The sequence below is a fragment of the Sciurus vulgaris genome, assembly GCF_902686455.1.
Source record: "Sciurus vulgaris genome assembly, chromosome: 9".
Taxonomy (NCBI): Eukaryota; Metazoa; Chordata; class Mammalia; order Rodentia; family Sciuridae; genus Sciurus; species Sciurus vulgaris.
The window spans coordinates 45,357,630-45,384,806 of record NC_136469.1 but is presented as its reverse complement, the minus strand read 5'-3'; the positions used below and the strand labels follow the sequence as shown (position 1 = coordinate 45,384,806).

Sequence of the window (27,177 nt, the reverse complement as noted above, 5' to 3'; positions counted from 1 at the left end):
ACTTTTATGACACATAGGCTATTTCCTATGTGAGCACAAATTTGGGTTTTGAAATACCTCACTAAAATTTAGAGCAGTCATCTCTTTTATTCCCAAGACAACTAGATGTTACATGATGTTGCATCTCTTAGTACTACTGATTTTGCCTAAATATCCACCTCTGCTTCGTTCAGTTTTACATTTTAGATATATAAACAAGTACTATAAAAATGGATTTTTGGAGAACTTGAGTGTTGTAAATGGTGATTGTTGTACAGTGTTCTTTCTTAGCTATGCACTAAACTGTTCTTTGACTTCTGGAATCCAGCCTTACGTTGTTACATTTTTTTTTTACAAAGTGTGTTTGACATTAATATAGATAAATGCTTGAGTAGTCAGCAAATAGATCCATATTTTTAGTACAATGTGGTTGTACTCTGGTATTGTTTGGCATTTCTGCTTTCATTGGCTTCCTATTCATTATTGGCCATTTGAATATGTGTTACTATTCACATCTTGTCAGTGTTTGAAAGTCGTAATGTGTTTTAATGCTTAAAGATATACATTTCAGTTACCTAAAAATGGCTTTTGATTGATGTATACAAACCAGGTAATTTCGTATATAGCAAAAATTTTCATTGCTGAAGAGTAGGAATCAGTTAAATTATGCCTTTAAAATCCGTATCTTAAATGTATATTACTGTAGTATTGCTGTTTAAGAAATTTCTGGAAACGTCTAGAGTGATAATGTAAGGTTTTTTTTTTTTTTTTTTTTTTAATTCTTCTTTAGGGCATTCATATATTAAAGCCTTCCTGAGCCATGGTGGTTTGAACAGTATTTTTGAAACTATGTATCATGGCGTACCTGTAGTGGGAATCCCACTCTTTGGAGATCATTATGATACTATGACCCGGGTACAGGCAAAAGGCATGGGGATATTGCTAGAGTGGAAGACAGTTACTGAAGGAGAGCTCTATGAAGCACTGGTGAAAGTTATCAATAATCCCAGGTAAGGTTTCAATTAATACTAAAGTACATTTTATATACATACACACACATGCACACACATATCACAATACATTGTCTGCAACCAGTTATTGACAATAAATTATCAATAAGCCCATTAGGGAAATATTCTTTAGATTCCTGTGATAATGCCTTGTACATGGTTCCTATAATTTGGAAAATAAAAGTAGCAATCATTTGTCAAGCCATGTTATGACCCTGAATAATATTCTACCAGGATTTGCCAAACAGAGAGAGAAACTAGAATGGGAACAATCATTGGGTCCTTACAGTGTGTCAAATGTTGGGTCTTTCTTGTCATTGTAAAACTTATAATGTAATATATCAGTTTTCATTATCCACATTGTAGATATGAGGCACTTGGAACTCAGAGAGCGTTATTCATTTGCCCACAGTCACACAGCTATTAGAGTAGAAATTCGAAGCCAGGACTATTGGATTCCCAGGCCAGAGCTCTTTGTAGCTCCATGGTAAGCCTGCTGTTGCTGGTTTTCCTTGGTACTGGGTATTGTTGAAGTGCTGAAATTTATTTCCTTATGTGAATGATGAATCAAATTTTTTAATTTTGTTTTTTAAATTCTTTTGCCCTGAGTTAATCCACTTAGCAAATGAGTCTCAGAGGGTGGAGAACTAGCCTATGTAGTTTTAAAACAAAGGAGCAGTTTTCCCCCCTTTTTTTGAATATATAATGCATTTCAAATGACATTAGACTTGAAACTTTTTTGGTTCATATGCAATGCTTAACATTGAGATCAGAAACATTGCCAAATTCTAAGGAATGCCAACAGTAAAAAATATTACTTCATATAAAATGATGCAGCTTGCATGTAAAATTCTGGATTCAACTGAGGTTCATTATGCAACCTTCATGTGGTCTCAGACGTGCTCTTTAGGCTCTGACCCCTTAAAAACCCAGTGTCTTAATCACAGCTCTGGCACTTGAGCAATATGTTCTATGATCCAGAGAATATCCCTCTCTGTAACCTATCGTTTTCTTCTTGTGGTCTAATGCATTTCAAAGTATGATGTTCTTATGGTAAAATGTGTGTATATGCTATATAAATTTTTAAGCAAAGTCCTAAAGTAAGAGTGTTTTGGGTTGGGCAGTTGCTGCTGACACTAGATTATAAAGAGTAGAGCAAAAAGTTCTGTAATTTAGAATAGTCCAGCTAGGTTGTTTTGTTTTGTTTTGTTAGAGTCTTATGTGGCTCCACCACTGAGTTATAACCCCAACCCAATCCTGCTGTGTTCTGTGAGATATTAGCCAGGGTGAATAATAGAGAAAGCAGGCTTTAATCTCAGGTCACATTAAAATTAAATGGTAGTTACAAAATATCAATATGCATCGAAGCTCAGTTTTAGAATTTTAAATTTTGTATAGTTAATACATTTTAAATTTTGTATGGTTAATAAATTGATATCATTCTAAGAAAAGTATGCATATTGATAAACAATGAGTTAATTGCACATAACTTGAAAATTTTTAAATATTTAACTGAAGACTTTTGAACATTCAGGACAGAAGGATATATTAATATAAAAATTAATAATAATTTGTATAATATGTCCTTTGCCAAAGTCATTATATAATGAATTTGCTTATCTTTCTTGATTTCAAATACATGATCATGTAACCACATTTAATGTGCAATAATTATTGAGAAGGCTTCACCAGTTTCATGGCCAAGGTAATCTAGTTTAAACCAAGTAACCAATATGGCTGAAGAGCTATTTCTTCTCTTACCCATGATTTAAATGATATTATTACATATCATACTTAAATGATATTACATATTTCACTACTTCCTTAACTAGTCCTTAGGGTTTATTTAAAGAACTTATTAATTCTCTTGTTTTGAGAAAAAAATTTTTTTTAGTCTGGTGATTTTATTATTTTAGGGCAAGTTATAAAGAAAGGTGGGAGGTTATCACTATTAAAAGCACATATTTAATCTGTGGCCATCTTTTAATGGAAGACACACTTTATAATGTAATGTGCTATAATTACCAGGTAATTCCTTTTTCCAAAAGGGCCTTATATAAGGCATTCCTTGGAATAGTTCAAATCTGGCTTGAATGACCATTTTAATTACACTATTCACTTTTTTTTTTTCATTTTGCAATCTTTATATTCCTACTGGAATATATCTTTGAATTTCTTCATATTAAGCTACATATTTTGTCATTCTGATTACCCTTGAGCAAGTCTAACCCAAATGACCATCCCACTAGATGCCCTTTCCAAATGACTCTGTCTGGTCCTGTTCTTCCCTCCCACCTTTATGATTTAGTTCATACTTTTCTCTTAACCTATCAGATATTCACATATCTGCAAACTTTTTTCTGTCTATAAAGCACAATTCAAGACATATCCTCTATGATATATATTTTTGATATCTCTGGGTAGAATTTATTTCTTATGTCAAAACAATATCAACTTCAACCAGAGATCCATGCATAAAGGGGCTCTGGCCATTTGTTATTGATTGTTACTATGCACTTCCATATTTTTAAGTTAAAATAAAATGCACTTTATTGTGTTCAGATATTTTTAAATTAAAATGCATTTTATTGCAGTTATACATTTTAAGTTAATATAAAATATTTAATATATTTACCACTTTAGCTGGTTTTTAAAATTAACAATTTAAGAGTGTTTTCTTTAAACATACGTACATGTTCACATACATTCACATATATGTTACATGTAATGTCATACATTTCTTTGTGCCTGGAATTTACAAGGTACCCAATGAAGGATAGTAGTTTTATTATTTCCTCCGTTTTTAAATCAAGAAATTCTTAATACAGAACCTACAATGTACATAATCATTCTGTGTTTTGCATCCACTCCTTAGCTATCGTCGGAGAGCTCAAAAGCTTTCAGAAATTCACAAGGATCAACCTGGTCACCCTGTCAATCGGACTGTCTATTGGATAGATTATGTTCTTCGTCACAATGGAGCCCATCACCTCCGTGCCGCTGTCCATCAAATCTCTTTCTGTCAGTATTTTTTACTGGATATTGCCTTTGTGCTTTTGTTTGGTGCTGCCTTGTTTTACTTCTTCTTGTCCTGGGTGACAAAATTTATCTACAGAAAAATCAAAAGTCTGTGGTCTAAAAATAAGCATAGTGCTGTTAATGGACATTACCACAATGGAATCCTCAATGGCAAATACAAAAGAAATGGCCATATTAAACATGAAAAGAAGGTGAAATGAGCCAGCAGCCCAGGTGATGGAAACAAATCTGTTCAGTCATTGAAATTTTATTGCTAGAAATTAGTCTAACAGCTACTAAAAGTAAAATGTCAGCAAACAATTCTAACACTCCCTTATCAGATCTTACTAATGAATTTCTGTGGAATTAAGATGGCTGTACAAAGCACAAACCTAAAATGCGAAAATGTATTTGGTTCAAATACTGATGCAGAAAGTTTTGGCACTGAACCTTTAGAAGCCTTAATTATTAAATTAATTAAGTGACCGTGTCAGACCTTAGTTTTAAACTGTTGATATGTGTGTGTCACAGATAAGGAATGGTTTCTTTTTTCTATTGAGTGTGTGTGTGTGTGTGTGTGTGTGTGTGTGTGTGTGTGTGTGGTGTCTCCTAATTCAGAGAATTTTATCTGGCTGCTTGTTTTATTTGTTGAGGGTACAACACATTCATGAATGAAGTAGTAAGACAGTCAAGATCCACATGCTTCTCTTGTAGCTTCTTCTGTAGCATTAATGTGTGCACTCAGAACACTACCATCAGAGAACACCTCTCTCAAAACTGAATGCAGAGGAAGAAAGTGAAAAGATAAATGGCACAGTTTTTTGTACTTTTTGTTTACTTCATGTTTTCTTGTTTGTTTTGTTTTTCCTTTTCTTACCGACTTATGGATACTTCTGGGGGAAAATGTGTAATTAAAAAAGTATAAATCTATTGTCACATTTTCCTTTTGTTTTCCCCCTACCAATAATTTTCCTCTGGAAGAATCTTATTATTTTTTCCCTATTTTTATTTTAAGGAGTAACATTTTGTTCAATGCATAATTAAGACAAAGCAGCAAAACTCTGACTTTTGTTCAGAATACTAGAGGTGATTGCTTATGTGGCATTTTAAAATAGGGCCATTGCTTGGATGTTTATGTGACTATTTGATGGCTTTTCTGTGATGTAAGTTTGGAATATTTAGATGTTGCAAATCCAAAGTTCTAATTTTAAAATATCATCTTCATCCCTTTTATTTTCTGGGCCACACTCTGTATAGTATATAGGTGCCAACAATTATTTCTTTTAAGCAGAAGATTTGCAGTTCTCATTATTGGTACCTGCTTTGTCTGCAAAGGTTGTAGAATTTACCTGGTATACAGAAATGACAGAAATAGAACCACTTGTTTTGTAAAGATAAGTTCTTCTTTCCCTTCTCAGTCCTTCAGCCCCACTTGGGCAGCCTTTTCCAGTCATTGTGAGTGACATGGAACAGTGACAGTATTCATGTAGAACAGGGACGCAAGTCACAAACATCATAAAATCAGGACTTCCCTGCTGGACCATTTACTTGGTGGCAACTATTAGTTTTTTTCCATGTCATTCTGTTTACTTAGCATTTGCACTACACCTGTTGAGTGTATGCTTTATTTATTTGTAGTTTGAAATCCTATGACTGACATCTGAAAAATGCAACATTTACCTAATGTCATTCACTAACAGAAGAATTGTGAAAATTCTAGAATGCTGTAAATCCTTGTCATACACTATGACATACAACTTCATTACACTCCCACCAGGAGCCACTTTCCTGTACTTAGAAATAATGTCACAAGTAGTTTTTCTAATGTACAATACAGACAAACGTACCTGCTCTCTGATACTTGAAGAAATGGTATTACACATATAAGCCTACTATACCTTTTCACAATCTTATCACAATGTTGCCGTTAAAAGGAAAAAAAGACACAGGCAATGAATGGTGGGATGGTAACAGGGCTTAGAGTGTATGAATGAGTTGATTTTACTTTTTTGGAATTTGGTGAAGTTAACAAGCACTGACTGGATGATTATAAATTAATCTCCACTGTGATAAAAACTTAAACAATAAACATGATTTAAAATAGAGAAATGTTGTTGGAATAAAATTTTTATTCAGATTTTATTTCACAATATTATGGACATTTATTATAAACATGTTTCTAAGACAGGTCTCCCAATTTTTATATGTGTATGTGAGTGTGAAAACAATGTATTAAATGTGGGGATGCATTTTTACTAAACAAAGGGATCTACCTTACAAGTACATCAACATGGACATTAAAATTCTATCCCAGAATTAAGATTGTTAAGTGTAAGTATTTACTGATCATTGTTATTTTTATTTTTTTCTTAGGAGGCTTACTGTTAGACAGTTTTGGTAAAAAAATGATTTTAAATTTTCCACACTTGGGTTAGATTCTCTAATAAAGTAAAATTTCAAGAAGGTATTAATTCATTTACTTTTTAGAAAGAGTTGGTGCAGCTTTTAAATATCTCCATAGCTGATTATCATGATGTCCAGCACAAATGAGAATTAAGAAGTTTTGCCTCTACAGCGTAAGTTCTAGTATTCTATCACATAAGCACGCAAGGTCAGGAAAGAGCAAATGTTTGGGTTACAGCAATGATTTATGATTGAGGTTGGAGAAAGCTGTAGACTCTCTCTTCAAAACTCAGCTACTTAACAAATCCCAAAGTACTACTAAAATTGTATGGCTTCACTCTGAAAGAAAAAGTTTTTAAAATGACCCAAGTAAGTTGAAGAATGACTTCAAGTGATAATCTAGTCATCTCTTTTATTAAAAAAGTACAATTAATTCATTTTCATTCTTGCTGCTAAGCAATTCAGCTAGTTTGTAAATGTAAAATCACATTTGAGAATGTCTATTTCCTTTTGGTATAATCAAAAACATTTTGAAATAGAGAATTTTAAAATCTTATCTAATGAAGTTTGAGAATCATAGGAATTGTTATTAAAACCTCTTCAAAATATGTGTTAGAGAACTTCTTATCCTGCTTCTGAGATGGTAAGGGTTTTAACTAGCTTTTTAAGACATATATGTCATGAAAAGATGCTATTCATATTTTTGGCAGATAGTAAAATAGTTTTTCGGGCAAATTTTTTAAAAAGTGCTTAGAAGTTCACACAAATAAAATATAGATGTTTTCATTTTCCTATAAATGCCGCAGAACGTTATAGGTCCCAAATCACTTGTGTGTTTGTTTTCCTGAATTGGGGGTAGTATAGCAGGGGAAGAGTGACATAAATAATGATAATCTTAGTTTTTAAAATATGGAAACCAAAAAGCATGCAATAATCATATCATTCACACTCTTTCTTTTGGGTAATTCAGACATAATTGAAGAGAGAATTCACATTATACTCTGATAATGCAAAATCTCTGATACTCTACTTAGTTAGGGTAATAAATCCAGATTTTTTTCAGTAGAGTATAATCAAAATTCAAACTGAAGAATTCTAACTACGTGTAAATGATACTGTTATTCAAATAAGATGGCTAAAATGTGAGTCTGTGAAAGAAGTCCAATACCAACTTTAATCTCAGGTATTACAATATCTCAGGTATTACAAAGCACTTTAGTGTATTAACCAGTAAAACATGAATTACTCACTGAATTTTGTAGAATTAAAAGCATTATATTCCTGTGTTACTTCCCACAGTTAGTTTAAGCTTTAAGCTTTTTTCAGTAATCCTGTCTTGTATAATTAGTGATCATTCCTTACTGCAGAGAGAGGGTCTAACTTGAGTTTCACCGAATCTGTAGAGTTATCCATACTTTCAGAAGACCATTTCTCCTAAACTCTGACTTAGTTTTAATGTTAGGATCAGATTTCCATTTAGATCAAAATTAAATAAAAACAGTGCAACCAAGAAAAGTTTTGTTATCAAGATCTGTTACTCTTTTACTTAGCACAGAACTGCATTAGAGTATGATATGTTGAAAAGGTGAATTTCATATGTTTAAGACAATTCTGGTTCAGTCACACGGGTAAAATATTGATGGAGATCCATGAATATTCCTTACTTGAAGCCCCAAATGGAAACTTTTGAATATAAATACGTTGGTAAATTTCATGTAACATTAAATTTTACATTAGCAACGATGTGTGTGAGTGCTGTTAAATCTTGGAGTGGCTATGCATTTTGTTCACAAATCAAGGAAATGGTGGTGAATATCTTAAAAACCATCAGTTCTGCTTTCAGGTCTGCCTTCTGGCTATAGCATAGATTCAACTTATGAATAGGACAGTACAGGAATGCTTAAAAATGCTAACATTAACAATTAATTAAGTTTCATCAGAAAAAGCTAATGCTGCTGGGCACAGTGGCACACATCTGTAATTCCTGCTGCTTAGGAGGCTGAGGCAGAAAGATCACAAATTTAAAGTTAGCCTCAGCAACTTAGCAAGGCCCTAAGCAACTTAGTGAGACCCTGTCTCAAAATAAAATATAAAAAGGAGTGAATATGTGGTTTAGTGGTTAAGTGCTCCTAGGTTCAATCCCCCAATGCCAAAAAGAAAAAAAAAAAGGAAGCAAATGCTACTGATATGTATATCAATTGGAGAAAAAATATATCAGTAGCATTTACATATGTTTGTGTATATTTAATATTTACATTATACACACAGTTCTTTAGAAATTATACTTTTTAAAAGTTCAAACTAAAAATATTGTTTTTCTTCAAGACTGGCAGTATTATGGAATTTTAAAAGACTGTTTCAGGAAATAGAAACTTTCTTTTAAGCTGAAGAAAGTTAAAAAGAACTGACAAGTTTTAGAAACTTGTTAGGAGTACCTTTCCTAACACTTCTTGCCAAAATGAAAGAATGTAGAATGAACATGTTATAATATAAAATTAATCCACTTCTTTGAATATATTCTTCTTTCTTGTACTTCCGTCTTCTTATTTATTCTAGAATAAAAATATTTTTAGATTTAGAAATTTAAACTACATGTAGATTCTAGGTATAAATAACATTTCTCATAATCACTTCAACTGATAATGACAATTTCTCTTTTGGGGTCTCAGGAGGATAAAGGCAATGGAGAAATTCACTCAAGTTCCTCTGCTTTCTTCATTACCTGTTCTCTCTCATTGTCCTGCTTCAAACCTTTCTCTTACCTTTGTTAGGCATTTACTAAATTGGACTCCCATTTTCAATTTATGGTGCACAGATTGTGTCTGTGTATTTAATAATGCTTTTTTGTTATTAACAGAATGTGGAACCAACTGGAGCTCAAACATCCAAAAGTACAGAATGCTAATGAGAAAATGTCCAGCACTTGTGTTTGTTTTGATTTGGTTTGGTTTTATTTGTGCCAGTTGAATATCACGTAGGTTGTAAGGTTCATTGAAAATAATGAATGTGCTGATCGTGCTTCCAGTGCGTATTGGAAGATCCCTACCAGTGAGGGCTCGTTTTGTTCCCTCAGGACACTCACTGTGTGACCCTCTGGATCTGGCACTGTGTGAACTCTCTGGAGCACAGCTCAGTGATCTCTAAACTGTTAAGTCACATGTACCTCTTTGTACCTCCCACTGGTCAATTAAAATTCTTAAACAGCTCACTTGTACCAGGAGAAACTCTGCCTGTCCCCAGTGGATGCCTGCCTCATACATTCATTGTTGATGCTCCTAACAGGATCCCTCAGCATCAAGAAATGTGTTCAATCCTTGATTCTGTAACTCCACTTATTTAGCATAGCTCATATTCCTAATGTTGACAGAAGATGCTGGAAATGCAATCAGCTGCCTGGTAGAGTCAAAGAAAAGCCCGAGATGGATAGGAGGTAGGCAGTCAAAAACATCTCAACCTAGGATGGCAGCAGGATGATCTTCCACATGTCAGTAAAAAAGTGTGGGTGAGAAATGCAGGGTCTGCCTGGGAAGAAGGCAGAAGTTGAGGTTTAGATCAAAACCCACCTCAGAATGCCTTTCATATTTCTTAGGAAGAATAAAAATCAAGCAGAGACCTTTAAAGATCTTGGATGTAGTATCCAGAGAAGTCAGAGGGATTTGGCAAATGCAAGACATTGGCAATATCCAGATATCTACAGGCACATGGGCCCTGTTACATAGTGGATGTTCTGGTGATGTGCTTTTCAACATATATGGAAGTGATCCCTGAGAATGTAGTTACACCACTGGAGGAGTTAATAAAGTCACCTCTGCCAAGTCAGAGGTATACAGCCATCTTTGCTTGGGTTTCCTTAAATCAGAGGGAAACAATAGCAATTTAATATATTTTAATTCTCTCTCTCTTTTTTTTTTTTTTTTTTTTTTTTGTACTTGGATTAAACTCAGGACTCTTAAACACTGAGCCTCATCCCCAGCCCTTTTTATTCTTAAATTTTGAGACAGGTTCTCCCTTAATTGCTTAGGGCCTCACTAAGTTGCTGAGGCTGGCCTCAGACTTGCCATCCTCCTGCTTCAGCCTCCTGAGTTGCTGAGATCACAGGTGTGGGCCACTGTGCCTGGCTCCATTCTCGAATTTTAAAGTAAATAACTTTAACATTTGGCTACATGGAATTCTATTTTATGCCAAGCGTGCTCTATTACTCTACCAGTTTTTGGATGCCAGCTCTAGTGTGTCTGTCATTACTCACATCACTGATTGAGAAACAGCTTTTAGGTATTTATGGGAAATGTTTTCAAATTATTTACACAACAGACTCCATGAAAACTAAATAGAAAAGAAACACTGAAGGAAATGTTCAATTTCAAAGGGTATTTAAAATGTCATGCAATGTACATTGCTTTAACTTCTTATTTCTTTGACATGAATAGTAGCCTTCTAGTTCCTTCTTATATCATCACTTTATACTACTCAAACTCTAAAGTTTCACTGTATTAAGAGTGCCATTTTGAAATCCCTACAGCAGGTACAAGGGAAGACTAAGTAATATTCAAAGGAAAAATTGAAAGCTGGGTTGTTGGTTTTGACTGTAATGTTCTAGACCATACCCATGTTCCAGACCTAGAACACCCTTACCAGTCAGTCCAAATGCTCTTACTAGTTCAGCATAGGAATACATCTGGTTGTGATCAGCATCAAACAGCTCCAGTTGCTCTTGTTCTGGTGTCTCTTCCCCTAGAAGGCTCTCTATTTCATGGTATGTTAAATATCCATTTGCATTGTTATCAGCACCATAGAAAAAGATTTGAAGATCTACGGAAATAAAAATGGTTTGTATACTTCAACTCAGATTTCGAATGTGAACTCAAACATTTACACCCTTCATGACAATACTGGGCTTCTCATCTGCTGTTTTTTTCTGTTCATCTCAAATGCAGATCATTTCCTCCCAGTTGGTGTTTGCTGGGCAACTCTTTATAGATTCAATTGTCCCCTCCTCTATTCCAACACTGTTTATCTTCTCTTTAGTCTATTCTGAATTATTTGATCATTTATTTCAGTAATTATCTTTCTGTTACCTGTATCCCCATTATGTTTTAATGTTAAACCATAAATAACCATCAATGTTTTTGCTATTTTCCATTTGCTTCATTTATTGATACAATCATTTTAATAGAATATTTTCCACTGCCCTGCAGTTTTTGATATGTTCACCAGATCTTCTTTCTCTCCTAAGACTATTAAAAAAAAAAAAAAATCCATGTGGCTAAGTTTCAGTGGTCTTCTCATCCCAGTTCCTTGACTTATCTTGCTTACATTCACTGCCTACTTTTGTCTAACATTTCTTATTTTTTACATCAAGAAATCTCTGCTCATTTGCCATCAGGTATGGACATGCATCTCTTACATTCATAAGCTGATTATCACCTGTGAAATTTAATTTTAGCTCACGTAATCAAATTGTGTTTCTCCATTTATAAAATCAGCAAATAATATTCCTTTGTCAATATTCTTATTATCCTCTTCATCTCACTGCTCTAAGTACTGCCTTTATTAAAACACAAGCAAACATTGTTTTCTGGGGTTCTAAAGTGCCAGGCACTGTATGTGATACTAGGATGCAAGGATGAAGAAGCCACAGTCTCTGACTTCAAGGGAACAAAAACAGAAAATAAGCAGTTTCAGTAAGCAATAGGATCTGTATAGTAATATGTGCAAAGACAATGTGCCATTGAAATAAAAGGGAGGGGTGTTTCTATCTGGGGGTTGTTTTAGTTGAATCACAGAAAATGCATGGAAATTCAACAGACCAAGTCGATGGAGGTAATCTGGGGAAGGCGAGCCCCAGAGCCAAAGGCACCGAGTTAAGGAAGAGTGTGGAACATTAGGAACCTGCACATGGTTTAGTCTGACTGGAGCGTATGTGTTGAGGAAAAGGACCACTATACAAAGAAAAGAGCCTTTCTGACGTCAGTCTTCCTTTTGACTCTGTGGTGTATCACTGTGAAGCACAACCTCTCTTTGCATTCAGTGATCTTCTGAGATGCCTATTTATGTACCTGTGTCCAATGTACCTAGTCATATGGCACATATCACTTAAAACTGTTGGTGTCAAGCTTGTCAAGCTTTTTGTATTGCAGGTTTGACATAATGGAAAGGTTTTTTCATATATATAGATGATATAATGATAGATAAAATGATAATAAGATTGCTTGTGCTTGGCTTAGGAAAACTCAATTGTAATATGTATAGCTTAACTAGTATGAAGAAAAAGAAAGATTTTTCATCTTAAAATATGAGAGTGTATTCTGGTAGTGAAAAGATTCAGCAAAAGCAACAATTTATAAGCCTTTATTTTTACTCAACGAGGTATACTGACTTAACGAGGTATACTGGGAATACTGACTGACCAAGTGTTCAAGAACAACAGTGACAGAGTAAGGATCGTGGTCATCGAGGCAGCCCTGGATTGCTACAGAACGTTATTCTTGTTAGAAGAAAATAAATTAGTAATGCGTCCCTATGCAGGAAATATAATAACTGAATGTGATATAATGTTTAGAGATTTTAAATCTAGCCATATCCTTTATTCAATCTGTACTTGTTTCTTTCTATGATTTTTGGTTTTGCATTAGCAGCCATCACTCTATTTTTATTAATCTCCATTTTGCAAAAAGCATACATCCAAAGACCAAACCCAGGTCCCAGAATCAGATGAAATGCAGCTTCTAAAGCTTAAATGTGTAGAAGGGACAGAAAAGATAAACAAGAACTTCAGCATTGCCAAAGGAACAAGTGGAACTGATGAGGTGTGGTAAACACAGCAATTGTGGCGTGTGACCATTAATTCAATAACTAATTCTCTTCCCAGATTCAATGTCTGCCAACCTGCAGAAAGCACAAGCTCTGAAGCAATGAAATTAAGACAGTCTGGAGCCCCTGCAGATGCTTTCTACCTAACCCCTTTTATCTAGATTAGATTAGATTGTTCTAGCTCACTGGGTCTTTTATATCCTTGGGGCTGTTGATAAGCAACATCCTCTCCTTGAGAATGAAGAAAAATAAAAAAATTTTTTTGGACTCATTTTGGAGAAATAATGAGAGAAAGAGACTGGGAAAGACAATAGCCTTGAATTTCCTTCCACTAGAAGGTGACAATGGTATCTAATTAAATGAAAACTTCAAGCATAGATACTCATCTTTTTGAATTATGTTTTCATATTAAGCTCAGAGCTAATATATGTGTTTTAAAATTTACATAAGTGTTAAAAAATATGATTTAGCTGTCAGATATGTTGCTGGACATTGGAGTTTAACTTAATAGAGCAGGCCAAATAACCCACAGAGTGGTGACAGAGACTGGTTTCATGTGTATGCAAAGAAAAGTAATTAGATGTCAACTCAATAGAATGTTCATTACTCTCTTATTACCCTTTTATCCAGGAGGTTTGATCAAGTGCTTTTATTCAAGAGGGCAATCAAGTTTCTTCTCCAAATTGTGTCAACTGTTCTATTTTTTTTTTCCAACTGTTTTTCATAGTGGAGAAAAATTACAAAATCCCACAAACTATTATATGTAAATAATCACTAAACAAAAAAAAACACCACTGACTTCCTTTATGCTTGCTTTAGAGGACTTAAGACAAGTCATTCATAGAGGATAATCTATTGTGGATGAGCAGTTCATTAAGATGACAGCTGGTTGGCCAAGATTTGAAAGTTAAAACCTTAATACACAATTCTGTTTAAAGGCTGCTAGTCCAACCTCTTTAAAGTTCTTCCAAATACAGGGTGCACCTGATAAATTATATGTTGTTGACAAAGCCCTTGACCTTTTCCTCTCTTCCCCCTCCATCATCACCTCCATGCCAAATCAGGGGTTTTATCACCTAGAGTCTCTCTACTTCTGAAATATTCTCCAGGATCCCACTCTTAGTCCTCAACTTACTATCATCCCAGCACCTTCCCACTACACTTAGTGATGTTTATTTCCATAACTCCATTTCCCCTATCAATCTAAACACTGATTTTCTTTGATAATCCAAACCTTCCATCCTTAATGTTAGCATTTCTGTTGACTACACCCTCAAAACTCGCTCTACTGTCCTGCTACACTCCTGTAGCAAAAATCCAATCCTGTATCAACCCTGTATCAATGTTCTCTTCCTGTGCCTGGGTTGATGAGCAACACTGACAAGAATTAAAAAGCCACATGGATTGGTGTTGCTGAAAAATCAAGATCCTTCTCTTAGTTGGTCAGTTGATACCTACGCATCATTACATTTATTCCCTTGTGGCTCTCTTTCTTCTTTTCCATAGCTATTTCAAACCTTCATCAGATTCCCTTCAGTTTTTTTTTTTTTTTTTATTTGCCAGTTTACCTCCATTGGTTTCAGTAAATGATCTATTACTTTACCGAAATATATAATGTAGATAAACAAGTGGTCCTTCACCTTCTTGCCACTTCTCCTAACCTATCTGTATCCACCTCTATGTAGTCTAATTTTCTGTAGTATCGGTGAGAAAGTAATCTCACAAAAATTTCTATTCTAGTGCTTAAATTTAATCTCATTGTTTAGATTCTACTTTGAAATTCTTCATTTATTTGGTGTTATCAAGATATCCAAATGGAAAGGTCTAGGAGATATTTGGTCAACAGATTAAGAGCTCAGGAAAGAAAACCTGGCTTTAGATTTATGCTTGGGATTTATTATCAAATAAAAATTAATTAAAATCGTGGCAGAAAAATAGTGAATGGCACCTAAATCACATAATACCACTACTTTCTCGTCTCAGTCCTCCTGATTTCTTCCTTTTTCATTTTTTCTTTCAATAATGGCATCAACACAATTGCCCAAGGAAATAAACCCTGAAATTACCTTATCCTTACCCACCATCTCCAGCCTATAACAGCATTTTGCTAATTCATGCCCCCAGGGTTTCTTGAGTCTCCTTTCTTTTGCCATTGCCTTAGTTCAGCTGTTTTTCATCTTTTGTCTGGCTTATTGCCAGTTCCCTAATTGTTCTCTACTTTCATCAGGACTATAGCTTACAGTTTGCTAACAGCCTGCTTCCAGACTTTCTACCCCAAACCTATTTCCCTTCCACTTACAGACGTATCTATCTAAATGTGCAAATTTATCATTCTAATTTTTTATTACCTAAGTTATCAGGTTGCATCCTGTTCACAGTAAGATGAAACCTAGCCAGGCATATAAGGCCTTCCTTTTGCTATTTGGTGATTGATTACACCCCTAACTCACTTGTTCCACTTCCCAGGTCTTCCTACTAGCAAGGCAGAACTGTTTGAAGTTGCTCATCTGCATTACGCTCCCTAGTGAATATAATCTTTAGTATTTCCTTTTTTATGGAGTTCTTATTACTTTGATCTCATCCCTCACATCTCATCAGTTGTGTCCTCACCCTTTCCTAGGCTAACCCTTTCCTATTCAAATCAGAGCTCTAATATTACCTTTTAGAGAAAGACTTTGCCTAGGTATGCTCCTGGATCCCAACTTCTTTTCTAATTTTCTGTGCTCATGGCTACTCATCATAATTATTCACATATTATCTTCTGCATTAAAAACACTGTGCTTCTGACTTTCTCATCTTCATTTCCACTTTGTGCAGACGTGAGACATAAGACACATTAAATGTTTGCTGAATGACTAACAGTTGCACTCTAGTTCTTTTATTGTCCTATTACTGCTTCCATATCAGCATGTGTTAGGACATGAGATGAGAATCTGGGGTCGGAATAGGACTAAATGCATGTATTATGAGACAAAATGTATTTTACTGTTGCCCTTTGATCACCCTGACTCAAGTAAGACCCCCTTGCTAGCTTTCTGCTAGCCCTAAGCACATGTCTGTTTTCTTCTCTCCCATCTTGTTCTCTGTCTTGTTCTTGTTCACTGATAGGCACAGCACAGCTTTGCAAAGAGTCTGTGCAATTCACTAATTGATTCTCTTCCAGGGGAAGTCTAGGATAGGAGTGGGAGAGGCTGTATTTCTTTCCTAAGTACACATTGTTCTTGATCTTTTAAAGATAACTTTATTTCTGGCTCTTTGTTTAGTAGTTTCCTTTCATACCTCCTGCCCTTATGATAATGATGATGATAGATGTTTTATATATAAAGGCATGAATATACTGGTTTTCCATATCCACTAGCAAGCTTGAATTAAAAATACTATATGTACAATGATTTTATATGATATATAACTGATATGTTAGAATAGATGGTCTGTGAATTATAATTAAAGTTGTTATTTTAAGAAACCAAAACACAAACGCATGCAAATATGTTACTTTCACCCAGATGGAAATCTCAAAATAAAACAACCTAAGTTCTGTCAGAGGCAGCCAAAAGTCAAGTCATTTTCTTAATTCTTTCATCAACATTTCCCCCATTTTGGAAGGCTTTGTTATCTTTTCATGAATTAATATTAACATGTTACTTATGAGTGTTCAGGTAATGTAAAATTCACTACAAGTTTTTATATTTGGGTAAATGTTACAGCCTTAGTGTGCCTTGATTTTATGCCTCTAGGACTTGGCGACTACTCATTTAAGTGCATATGCATTTTTCTTTCATTTTATAAAATAAACTACACGTAATAGCACTACAGAGTAAAATGAAGAAATTTTTCCCTTTCAGTCATCCCCTGCCCCAGAGTTATTTTAGAGTTAAATATATAAAAATATATTGAAGAGCTTGGCAGTAGAAAAGTCGTATGTACATACAATTAAAATCTTGACTTTCCATATTTATATGCTAAATATTGAAAATAAGGCAGATGACACAGAGGTACAATTTCTTAAATCATTTCCTGATGAAATGCTTGGATCCCAAGCTTTAGCATCAAAGTGAAACTTACCTGTAAGATTCTTTATGAATGAAATGATTATCTTGGGTTTCTCTTCTAATATTTCAGCATTTTCTGCATCTGTAGGATTTTGCGATGTTAGTTCTAGAGCAGTGTTTATAAAGGGAACAGAAACACTGACCGGATCTAGGAGACCTGAGAAAATGAATTGATCACACACTTGGTATAGGGTATCTAGGCAAACAAATTGTAGGTCTCAATTACCACTAGCTCTATAATCATCTCACCAAGTGATCTGGAACAGAAGATTTAGTTCCATGCTCTTTTCAGTTGGAAACACTATAAAAAGCATACCTGTTTTCATAGGCTAATGTTTCATTTCCTTTATCACCTCACTTAGTGCTTGACTGTGTATGTTAGACTCCTCAGCAGAATAAGTCATACATTTGATTATTCAAAAAACATTCACTGAGCACCCACTCTGTGCTAGGCAGGACTAGGTATTGTGGATGCCACCATGAGTAAGACATTGTCTTTGGAACAAACACTACTGTCTCATGATAAGTTCAACAGTGAGAGATCCTTGGAGGTGTGATGTGTAGAAAATGCCCAGGATGAAATTTCTAGTACAATTAACATTGTCAAAGGTAGTTTTATTCAACTGTCTAATAAAACAGTCATAGTGACAATGAAAATCATGAAAGAATGACTTTAAATGCTCAAGAAACCAAGCAACAGCTAACTATTTCAGACTCTAAGAGAAACTTTAACTATAAAATACCAGATTGTATGAATGGAAAGAGTTCCAATAGACTGGAAAAATAGAATTCCATGAGTTTAAGGGGAGGGATTTGTCCTAAAGAATCATTAAGGACAATTTGCTGTGATTCAATTATTTTAACTCATGTAAATGCTTAGGATATGAGTTAAAATTGAAATTCCAGACTTTGTTAAATTCAACACTACTCTGGCACAGGACTCTGAAATCATGTCTGTACAACATCATGCATACAATATGGAATTTGTCCCACTCAAGATTCAGATAGTGAAGACAGATAAGAATCTCACATTATTTGGGTAAAGGCACATTTCTGGATATTCTGCATTGATCTAACCACTGTACCAACTTCCAGGTATGGATCTTCAACAAACTCCCCTGGGGAAAACCCAAACCTATCTACTTATTTACTTGGGAAAACCCACATAGGTTTTCAGAGGAGCTGAATATTGCTAGAGAATTTCTGCTAAATGCCTGAAGTCTCCAGCACCCACCATGGCAATTTCTCTACACTTGCAGTTTGAATCCCATCCTGGTTTCAAGGTTTTGCTACAGCATAATTACCATCTTTCCCATGTAATAATTTTTCTCCACATATAGGAAAACCCCTGGCAGAATAAAAATATTTCTTAATAACTCTCATATTGAAAAAATCTTAATACTGAGTCTCCCTCCTACAAATTTATTTTTCTCCTTCCTTTTGATAGTAAAACTTCTCACAAAGTCCCTGCATTCTTTATGTAACGCTTTTTGTGGGACCCCCACTATCATCATTCTATTGAAATTGTTTTTTCCAAGACCACCAGTGACCTTCATCTTGCCCAATTCAGGAATCACTTTCTTGTCTTCATCTTAGTTAACCTCAGCCTCTCAGGATATTTGACCCAGCTCTCTCCTTCTTGAAATATTTTATTTTTTAAATTTCCCTCTCTATCTCCTCTTCTATAAAGAGAGAAATTCAATAGTGTTTATGTTTACCTATATCACATAGTAATTATGAGGATTAAATGAGTTCACACTAATACATGACCAGTTTTAAATAGTGTCTAGCATACATTTTTCAGGAATGAAAACTTGTATTGTTTCCTAAGAGGTACTCTCCTCTTCTATTTCAATGTCCACTTCACAATTTTGATTTCTGTTTGTGCCTCAGCTATCTGACCTGTAAATGAAAAATGAAGGAGCACATGTAGTCCTGGGCCTTCTTCCTCATCTTACCTTCTCGCTATATGATCCCAGAGATTCTCATGCCTTTGATATATTAATATATACATTAATGTCCCAAATTTACATCTCCACCTCTCATCTGCATCTTAAGTTCCAAACTTAACTGACTACTTGTCATCTGTATTTTAAGTCTATTGAGGATTTCAGATTCAAATTGTCAAAATAGAACTTATAATTTCCCCCAAGATTTTTCTGTGTTGTAAATGGTACCAATATTCATTGAATTGACACCTAGATAGCTAAATATTATTTTTCCTCTCTCCACATCTGATCGATTAAGTCCTGCTGACTCTAGTGCTGAACACTTTCCTAAAACCCTTCATTTCTTTCCACCCAAACCATGATGATCTCCTGCCGGGCCTTCAGCACAAAGCTCCTAAAAGATCTTCCACCTTCCATATTTGGCTTTCTAGTATTGAGATTCTACTCAGCAACCAGAGCCCCCTACAAATGTCCTATAATCTGTCATCTGACTTCCCTGTCAAAACCCTCTGGCTTCTCAAAAATTTCACTGTAGTCTACTGATTCGACATGTTCTTGCTGCTGCCTGAAATATTTTTGATCTGATATGCTGCCATTTTCCTCTTTAATCATTAAGTTTCAGTCTTACTGGATTGTTTTTATTTCTCACATGCTAAGCTCATTTTCCCTCTAAGGCCTTTGCACTGCTGATCCTGTTGCCTAGAATGCCTTAGGCAGAGCTTCATGTAAATGCCTTTGCTTCTTTCCTAGGCCTCTATCCAAATGCCTTCTGCTTGGTGAGCCCTTTCTTTATAATGCAGCTTAAGCCAGCCTTCTCCAGAGGTGTATATCCTAATTATTCTTAATTTCTTCTTAACACTTTCCCTTGCCTAAAATCATCTTATTTTTGTGTTTATTTTTTCACTTATTTCATGTTTGTTTCTCTCAATTAGAACGCAATCTCCAAGAGAGAGCAGGGAACTTCATGCATGCTGAGTCCTCAGTGACCAGCGCAATGCCTGGCAAATGGTATTTGATAAACAAATATTGTTGAGCAAGCAAATGTCTAAAAACGGAATATTCTCAGTGTTAACCAGCAAAGGCAATCCATATAATCTCTTTCTGAATGGTGACACAAAATTTTATAGATATTCTTTCCTTAAATGTAAGTAAACAATGCATCCCTTAATGCATAACACCCCTCTCCAACTCCTACATGGTCCGCATGGACTTGAATATTATCAAATACAGGAATGTAAGGAATAATTAATATTATAATAAGGTTTCATTTGTTATATATAGTGAGTTTATTTCTCAATTAATTTATCTCAGGCAACTGAGACAAGTTGGACAATTGCCTCGTTTTCTTCATTGTTAATAATCTCTGCCTAGCCTGATGCAGTGGTGCACATCTGTAATCCCAGCAGTTTGGGAGGATGAGGCAGGAGGATTGTGAGTTTAAAGCCAGTCTCAGCAACTTAGCAAGGCCCTAAGCAACTCAGCAAGACCCTGTCTCTAAATAAATTATAAATAAGTGCTGGGGATATGGCTCAGTGGTTAAGCACCCCTGGGTTCAATTCCTGGTACCAAAAAAAAAAAAAAAAAAAAAAGATATTAAAAACAAAAATCTCTGCCTACTTGCAAATGTACATAACAGAAAGAAAATATTGCCCATATTAAAATTATATCACAGGTGGCATCTGAATTGTTTACAGAAGGGATTAATATAGAAAAGCCAAAGTCTCTTTTGTTATGATTATGGGTGTATCATTCACACATTTATCAATTTCTTCAATAAGTAATACAGAGAATCTATGTGACAGGAAGTATGACTGAAGTTATGCAATGAACTGAACATGCACTATGCTGTCCTTTTCTAATTAACCATATACTAAAGCAAATTATCCATATAATGAATGATTGACATACCTGAAATATCATAATTCTCACTAGGTGTTATATACGGCAGTCCTGACGAATATGCTGTCTTTTCATTTTCTTGGAAAGGTTGAGTTGTTGCTTCAGTATATGAATTCAAATGTTCCATCCTGGCCATAGTCGGGGTACTCTCCAAAAGATAGATGTTATCTTTAAATTGGGAAAGTTGCAAATAAATATCATTCAAGTCCTAGAGAGCAAAGTATAAAGGGTGAGCATTTAAAAGAAGACCAGATATGTTTGATCGAAATGGCTCTAATTATATCAAGCTATATGATGAAGAAACTACATTCAGGGAAAATATTTAATATCCAAAATGTTATTTGATAGCAAATTATGAAGAATAAAGTCTATATTTAAGATAATAATAAAACAATTTAAATAATGAGTACATTAATTTTCCCTTCCTGATACTGAAGTTTTGAAAATATGCTAATTTAGGTGAACCTGACCATTCATATAACCAAGGAGAAGATGATTAGATAGAGGTTTCAAATAAAATATATGTAGCATGAAATTTTGTTTTTAAAGGGATTCTACCATAAAGCCTTAAGAAGAAAATTAATAAATTTTTCCATTATCATTTTTTGTGTGCATAAAAAGAATAAATGTAAATTATATATTCAAATCATTTAAGCCAATTAATCACGTGAAATTAATGATCAAGTTCTCCATCTTGGTGATCATAATAATATTCATAATGATATTAACAGTTTCAGTAGTAGTATAATTCCTCACATTGATGAAGTATCTCATGGGTGAAAGAATCTAACCTTTGCTTATATCATAATGAAAATGGCATACTTGTCAGCTAGGTTATTAGGAATTTTGAAAAGATAAACAATGATTTCTCTATGAATGCATATTCGAATATTTCCATATATGTTTAAGATATTTTTACATATAAAACATTATTGAAACACGGAGGAATTTAATATTATGAAGAATACTTTACTAAAGCTATCACTTTCTGATTAGAGTGAGAAGCAGAACAAGTGACTTTTCTAAGGTCCTGAGGTCCAATGGCTAAAAGCTGGACTCCTGTTAGGATGAATGAACCTTTGGTGACATCTAGTGGTGAAAGGTAGATTTATTCACATTTCAAAAATTTAAGGTGTCAATACACAATTTATATAATCTTGAGAGATGCTGAAATAAATTGAAGATTGGACCCAAATGGAGAAATTTATTAATCTTATTTTCTTCAGTAAAAATGCCTCAAAACTGGTTATGAATAAAGGAAAAGTCAGAAAAGAATCAACATTTACTAAAGATTTTCAGACTGCATCATAAAAATTTTCTTTAAAGAATAAATTTTAAAATAATTTGTTCACCAGATTATATTATAGATACAGCTGAAATTATTTTAGCTTTTGTGGATGTGTTTCAATTCTGGAGAGAAGGGTACACTTAGTGGTTTTGTCCTTGGCTTTGTTTTGTTTTGTGATTAGTTTGTTTGTTTTTTGTTTTTTTGTGGACTTTTTTGGTGGTGATACTGGGGATCAAAACCAGAGGTGCTCTACTACTGAGATACATCCCAGTTCTTTTAATCCCTTATTTATTTGTGTATTTATCTTTTACTTTAAGTTGCTAAGAATGGACTTAAACTTTCCATCCTTCTACCTCAGCCTCCGGAGTAATTGGGATTAGAGGCATGAACCACCACTACCATGCCCTGTTGACAGTTGTTGTTGTTGGTTTTTTTTTTTTTTTTTTCTTTTTTTTTTTTTGGGGGGGTGGTGCTTGGGATTGAACCCAGGGCCTTGTGCTTACAAGGCAAGCACTCTACCGACTGAGCTATCTCCCCAGCCCCCTGACAGTTGTTGTTTGATTTGGTGAATTCTGGTAATGTGGACTTCTGAAAGAAGCTAAATGGGAGTCAAGAGAGAACCTGTGTGTATATTTTCTGTTTTCTACAATCTACCATGCATACTCTTGGAATTACCAGTAAAAATGTTCTTATAATGAGTGGCAGCAAATTTTGTTGATCTGGTTTCCCATTTAATGTTTTAAGCAAAATGGCAAAAAACAAACAAACAAACAAACAAAAACTTTGACTTTTTACCATGCTATAAGGAACAAAACTATCTTAGATTCTTGAGAAATCCACTCAGAGCCTGGGTCTGTAGTTCAGTGGTAGAGCACTTGCCTTGCACGTGTGTGAGGCACTGGGTTTGAACCTCAAGCACCACATAAAAATAAATAAATAAATAAATAAACAAACAAACAAATAAATAAATAAAGATATTGTGTCTATCTACAACTAAAAACAATATTAAAAAAAAAAAAGAAATCCACTCAGACTTTGAATCACATATTTCAGGGTCAGAGAAACTATGCTGGAGGTGATCAGAGCCTCTCTTCTAATGCATTCATACTAACAGAAATTGGGGTAAATTATTTAATATTGTTAAGCCTCAAAATTATTTTTAGAAAAGAAAATATTGAATTATTTTCCAATATTGAATAAATTCCAAACCCTTTTATTTTTCTATGATTGCATGTGTTATTTATTTTTTGGTACAAAATTTTACCAAGGAGGAGAAAAAAAAAGTCACAGCTATGTCTCTAAAGGCTGTGTCCACACATTACAAATGGAATTGGAATTTTGCTAATTATCTAGTTAATTTAATTACTTTAGGTGTTTAAATCCAAACTCAATTTTCATAGTGTCATTTACCTACATTAATGTGTCTATGATGATTAAATTAAATGTTTAACTTCACTTTACTATGTTGACTTAGCCCTCTGAACTAACAGAAGTAATAGGAGAGTGTATGATAATGTAAGCTACCATAGTTTCTCCAAGTAAATGCTTTCTTTATATTAGATAAGCTTTACTGCATTAATCATACTGTATATGAGCAATCAAATATTTGAAATCTATGGATAAAATTTTAGGGCCAATGACTTTTATTAATTCACTGGGAAATATTTCTTGAGTGCATACTGTATGCCAAGAGATTGTATAAATTTTGTTGTGTATTTCGTTCCCATTGTGTACTACTGTGAAAGAGTCTTTCAGAAACATGTTTATTTTGCTATTTCAGCAAAATTTGCATTATTTTAATAAGAGAGAGCCATAGAACTGAGATTTGATAGATCAAGGGATAAGAATATTTTACTGATCTTGATAAACTTTGTCTAATGGCCTTCCAAAGAGACATCAATATTTTTCAATCTCGCTAGTACTTATTTTCGTACCATACATCATTATTAGGAATTAAACATCTTTTTCGTCTTTGGCTGGTTTGCTAAGTGAAATTTACATCTAGTTTTTATTTGAATTTTCATTTATTTAATAAAACAGATACTTGTATGTATTCTCTTATCTGTACATATTTCATTTTTCTTTAGGATTTACATAAACTTTGATGTTTTTGCAAATATATTACCACTATATCCTTTGCCTTTTAATGTTCTTGTATAGTAATTATTTCCTCATCTGTCTTTTTCTTAACTTGTTAGACTCACAAAATCACCTATGTCTCCTCCAGAATGTTGATAGATATTGATTCTCATTTTAGTTGTGTTGTTTCATTTTTAATGTCTGATTTTTAAATTTATATATATTAATCTTTACCTTTGATATGAAATATTTACCTGAAATAATTTGCTCCCAAATGTGAAGTAAATATTGTAACAGTCTATTAAATAATACTTTCTTCATTCTGATGTTATACTTTCTTTGTCATGAAAGTTATGTGTTTTACAAAAGTGAAATGTTTCTTGTTTAAGGGGACTATTTTTCTTGCTCAGGTTTTATACATTCATAGGCTTTGACTATCACTGACCTTCAATTCATTCATTAAATGAATGGCTGTAAGGTGTTATATGTTTTTGTTGCCTGAATAAAATAATTGACAGATCTTCTGACATCAATTCTAGGTGTCTGATTTTACCTTTTTCTCCTTTGCTCATTTCAGCATAATTATGTTCAGATCTCCCCTAAATATGTCCTATTTTAGATGTATCATGCAGATACTTCTGAAAACCTAACTTCAATTTTTCAACCAAAATTTTGCAAATTTCTTTAAAAGTTTACTAGTCAGCAACAAGACACTGGCTCAGGAAGAACGAAAGTTAAGTTTTCAATAAAATGATCTGAACATAAGGCAAATCTGGGGTGAAATGTCTTCCTTTTCCTGTTTTGTCCACCAGTTCTTTTTTTCTAGAATGGTATAGGGATGATTTCAAAGATGTTTCTATGCTGTTCCTCCAGATTATTCTGTGCTGTTTGTAGATGACTACAAGCTAGCTATTCGGTGGATCAACTGCTGCTGTCTTAAAACATGAAAGAACAATTCAAGAACAAGTGACCTTGGTACCCTAGTATTATATCTTGAACACATATTTGGTATTCAAGTCCTAGTCTGAAGAATACATTTGAAAAATAAAACAGAAAAGACATGTGAATATAAACTCAGTTATAAATACTACTCATCTCATTAAACACCGTCTATTTGAAAACATTCCCAGGATAGAAGCAGTGATTTATTTGTTTGGGGAGGTAGGCATGGAAATTCTTCCTCCTTCTCACTAAACAATCTCATTCGAATTCTTCATGTTCAGTAAATTCTAAGCACTGGGGAATACATTTTCCTTTCTATAACTCAATGTGGTTTGCATTAGTCCTTAATAAATATATTATGATATGCTCTATACCTCCGTTTGCAGCTTCAGAAATCATTGTGTAGCTTCCTGCCATCCACCTCCAAAATGAACAAATAGGCTATTGCATACAAGGTGAGTAACTGTGTATCTTTTAAAATTAAATTATTATCCTTTTAAAAAATTAATCATCCTCACTTGTGCACCAACCCAGACAGAGTACTGACCTCCTGCAAGCGGTTTTGAAGGTTATTCAAAGTGGTAGTGACATTTTCAAGTCGTTTTTCAAATGCACTCATTTTTGAACCAACAGGATTCTGTAGCTGCTGGAGGACAAGCATCACAAAGGCATTTATATCAGGCAGAAACAATTATATCATTACTTGGGTTGTAGGTAAAATTAGCTGAAACAATTTAACTTAATATATTTACATATTATGTATATAATATATATATCCAATATATACATTGTATGCATATAATGTATAATATATGTAATATAATGTAATGTAATATAATATAATGTATAATATATGCATATATAATGTATATATATTGGTTGTAGGTAAACACAATACCTTTATTTTATTTTTATGTGGTGCTGAGAATTGAACCTAGGACCTCACATGTGCTAGGCAAACGCTTTACCACTGAGCCACAACCTCAGTTCCACAATTTAACTTTTGAATTTCTCAGTAAACTATCAGGATCTTTTGTTGCAAGGTAAAGATGCCAGTGATATTTTAGTGGCACGGTACTGACATCCATTGGAGATACAAATTGAAACTTATTTATTCCCTTTGAAGAGAGAGAGAAGTTATTTATGATATTTCTAAGAAATCTTTCACATTGAAAAATTAATTCAATTTTAAGCCATGTATATTCATATCTCTACATTCTTCCTCCAAACCAGTATTTCTATTTTCCATTTGGTTGTATAAATATGTCAAAAGTTTTCAGTTGTATTCTTTTTGTTGTGGTTGATTATTGGAAAGTCACTGCAAGTAAGTATCTGTTTCTTTGTTCATTAGACTATTATCATTTGCTTATATAATTATATTTAATTGTATGTGTATAATTAAATATAATTAATAAATTAATTCTACTCATGACATTAAAATGAACCTATCATTCATAGTAAAGAAAGCAAGTTATTGTAGATTTTTCCCCAATAATTTAATAGGGTCAGGATGAGTTAATATTGGGCAATTTCCTAATACTGCATAATTATATGTGTTTTGACAATTAAAAGAATATGAGAAAACCATTAGCACTGGTGTAGTAAATCAGAGCCTGTGTAAATGATTGTTTCTAAAAAGTTACTGATGTCAGTGAGAATCAGAAATTCAGGCCATAATTTTCCTATGCAGGGTGGATACTCTCCAGCAGGGTTGAATGAATTCATATTAAAAACCCAGATAATTTTGA

General features: G+C 33.9%; 2 protein-coding genes across 4 annotated transcripts in view; one reads left to right on the top strand and one right to left on the bottom strand.

Moving 5' to 3' along the window:
- UGT8 (UDP glycosyltransferase 8) overlaps positions 1–9,624 on the top strand; it is a 78,350-nt gene extending 68,726 nt beyond the window's left edge. For both annotated transcript variants that reach the window (XM_079153554.1, XM_079153553.1), the window contains exons 5-6: positions 770–989; positions 3,865–9,624. In XM_079153554.1, coding sequence (XP_079009680.1) covers positions 770–989; positions 3,865–4,228 — 584 coding nt within the window. In that variant the 3' untranslated portion in view covers positions 4,229–9,624. The remainder of the gene's footprint in view (positions 1–769; positions 990–3,864) is intronic.
- Positions 5,070–26,054, bottom strand: LOC306669538 (uncharacterized protein). Of its 2 annotated transcripts, XM_079153556.1 has the most exons (5): positions 25,977–26,054; positions 21,130–21,328; positions 17,286–17,420; positions 11,043–11,219; positions 5,070–6,749 (listed from the first exon to the last, which is right to left on the bottom strand). In XM_079153556.1, the coding sequence occupies exons 1-5, from the start codon at positions 26,046–26,048 to the stop codon at positions 6,745–6,747; spliced, it is 588 nt and encodes a 195-aa protein (XP_079009682.1). In that variant the 5' UTR covers positions 26,049–26,054; the 3' UTR covers positions 5,070–6,744. The 2 variants fall into 2 exon arrangements, with proteins under 2 accessions (XP_079009682.1, XP_079009681.1); XM_079153555.1 differs by having other exon boundaries at positions 5,070–11,219.
- Positions 26,055–27,177: the final 1,123 nt, after the last annotated feature.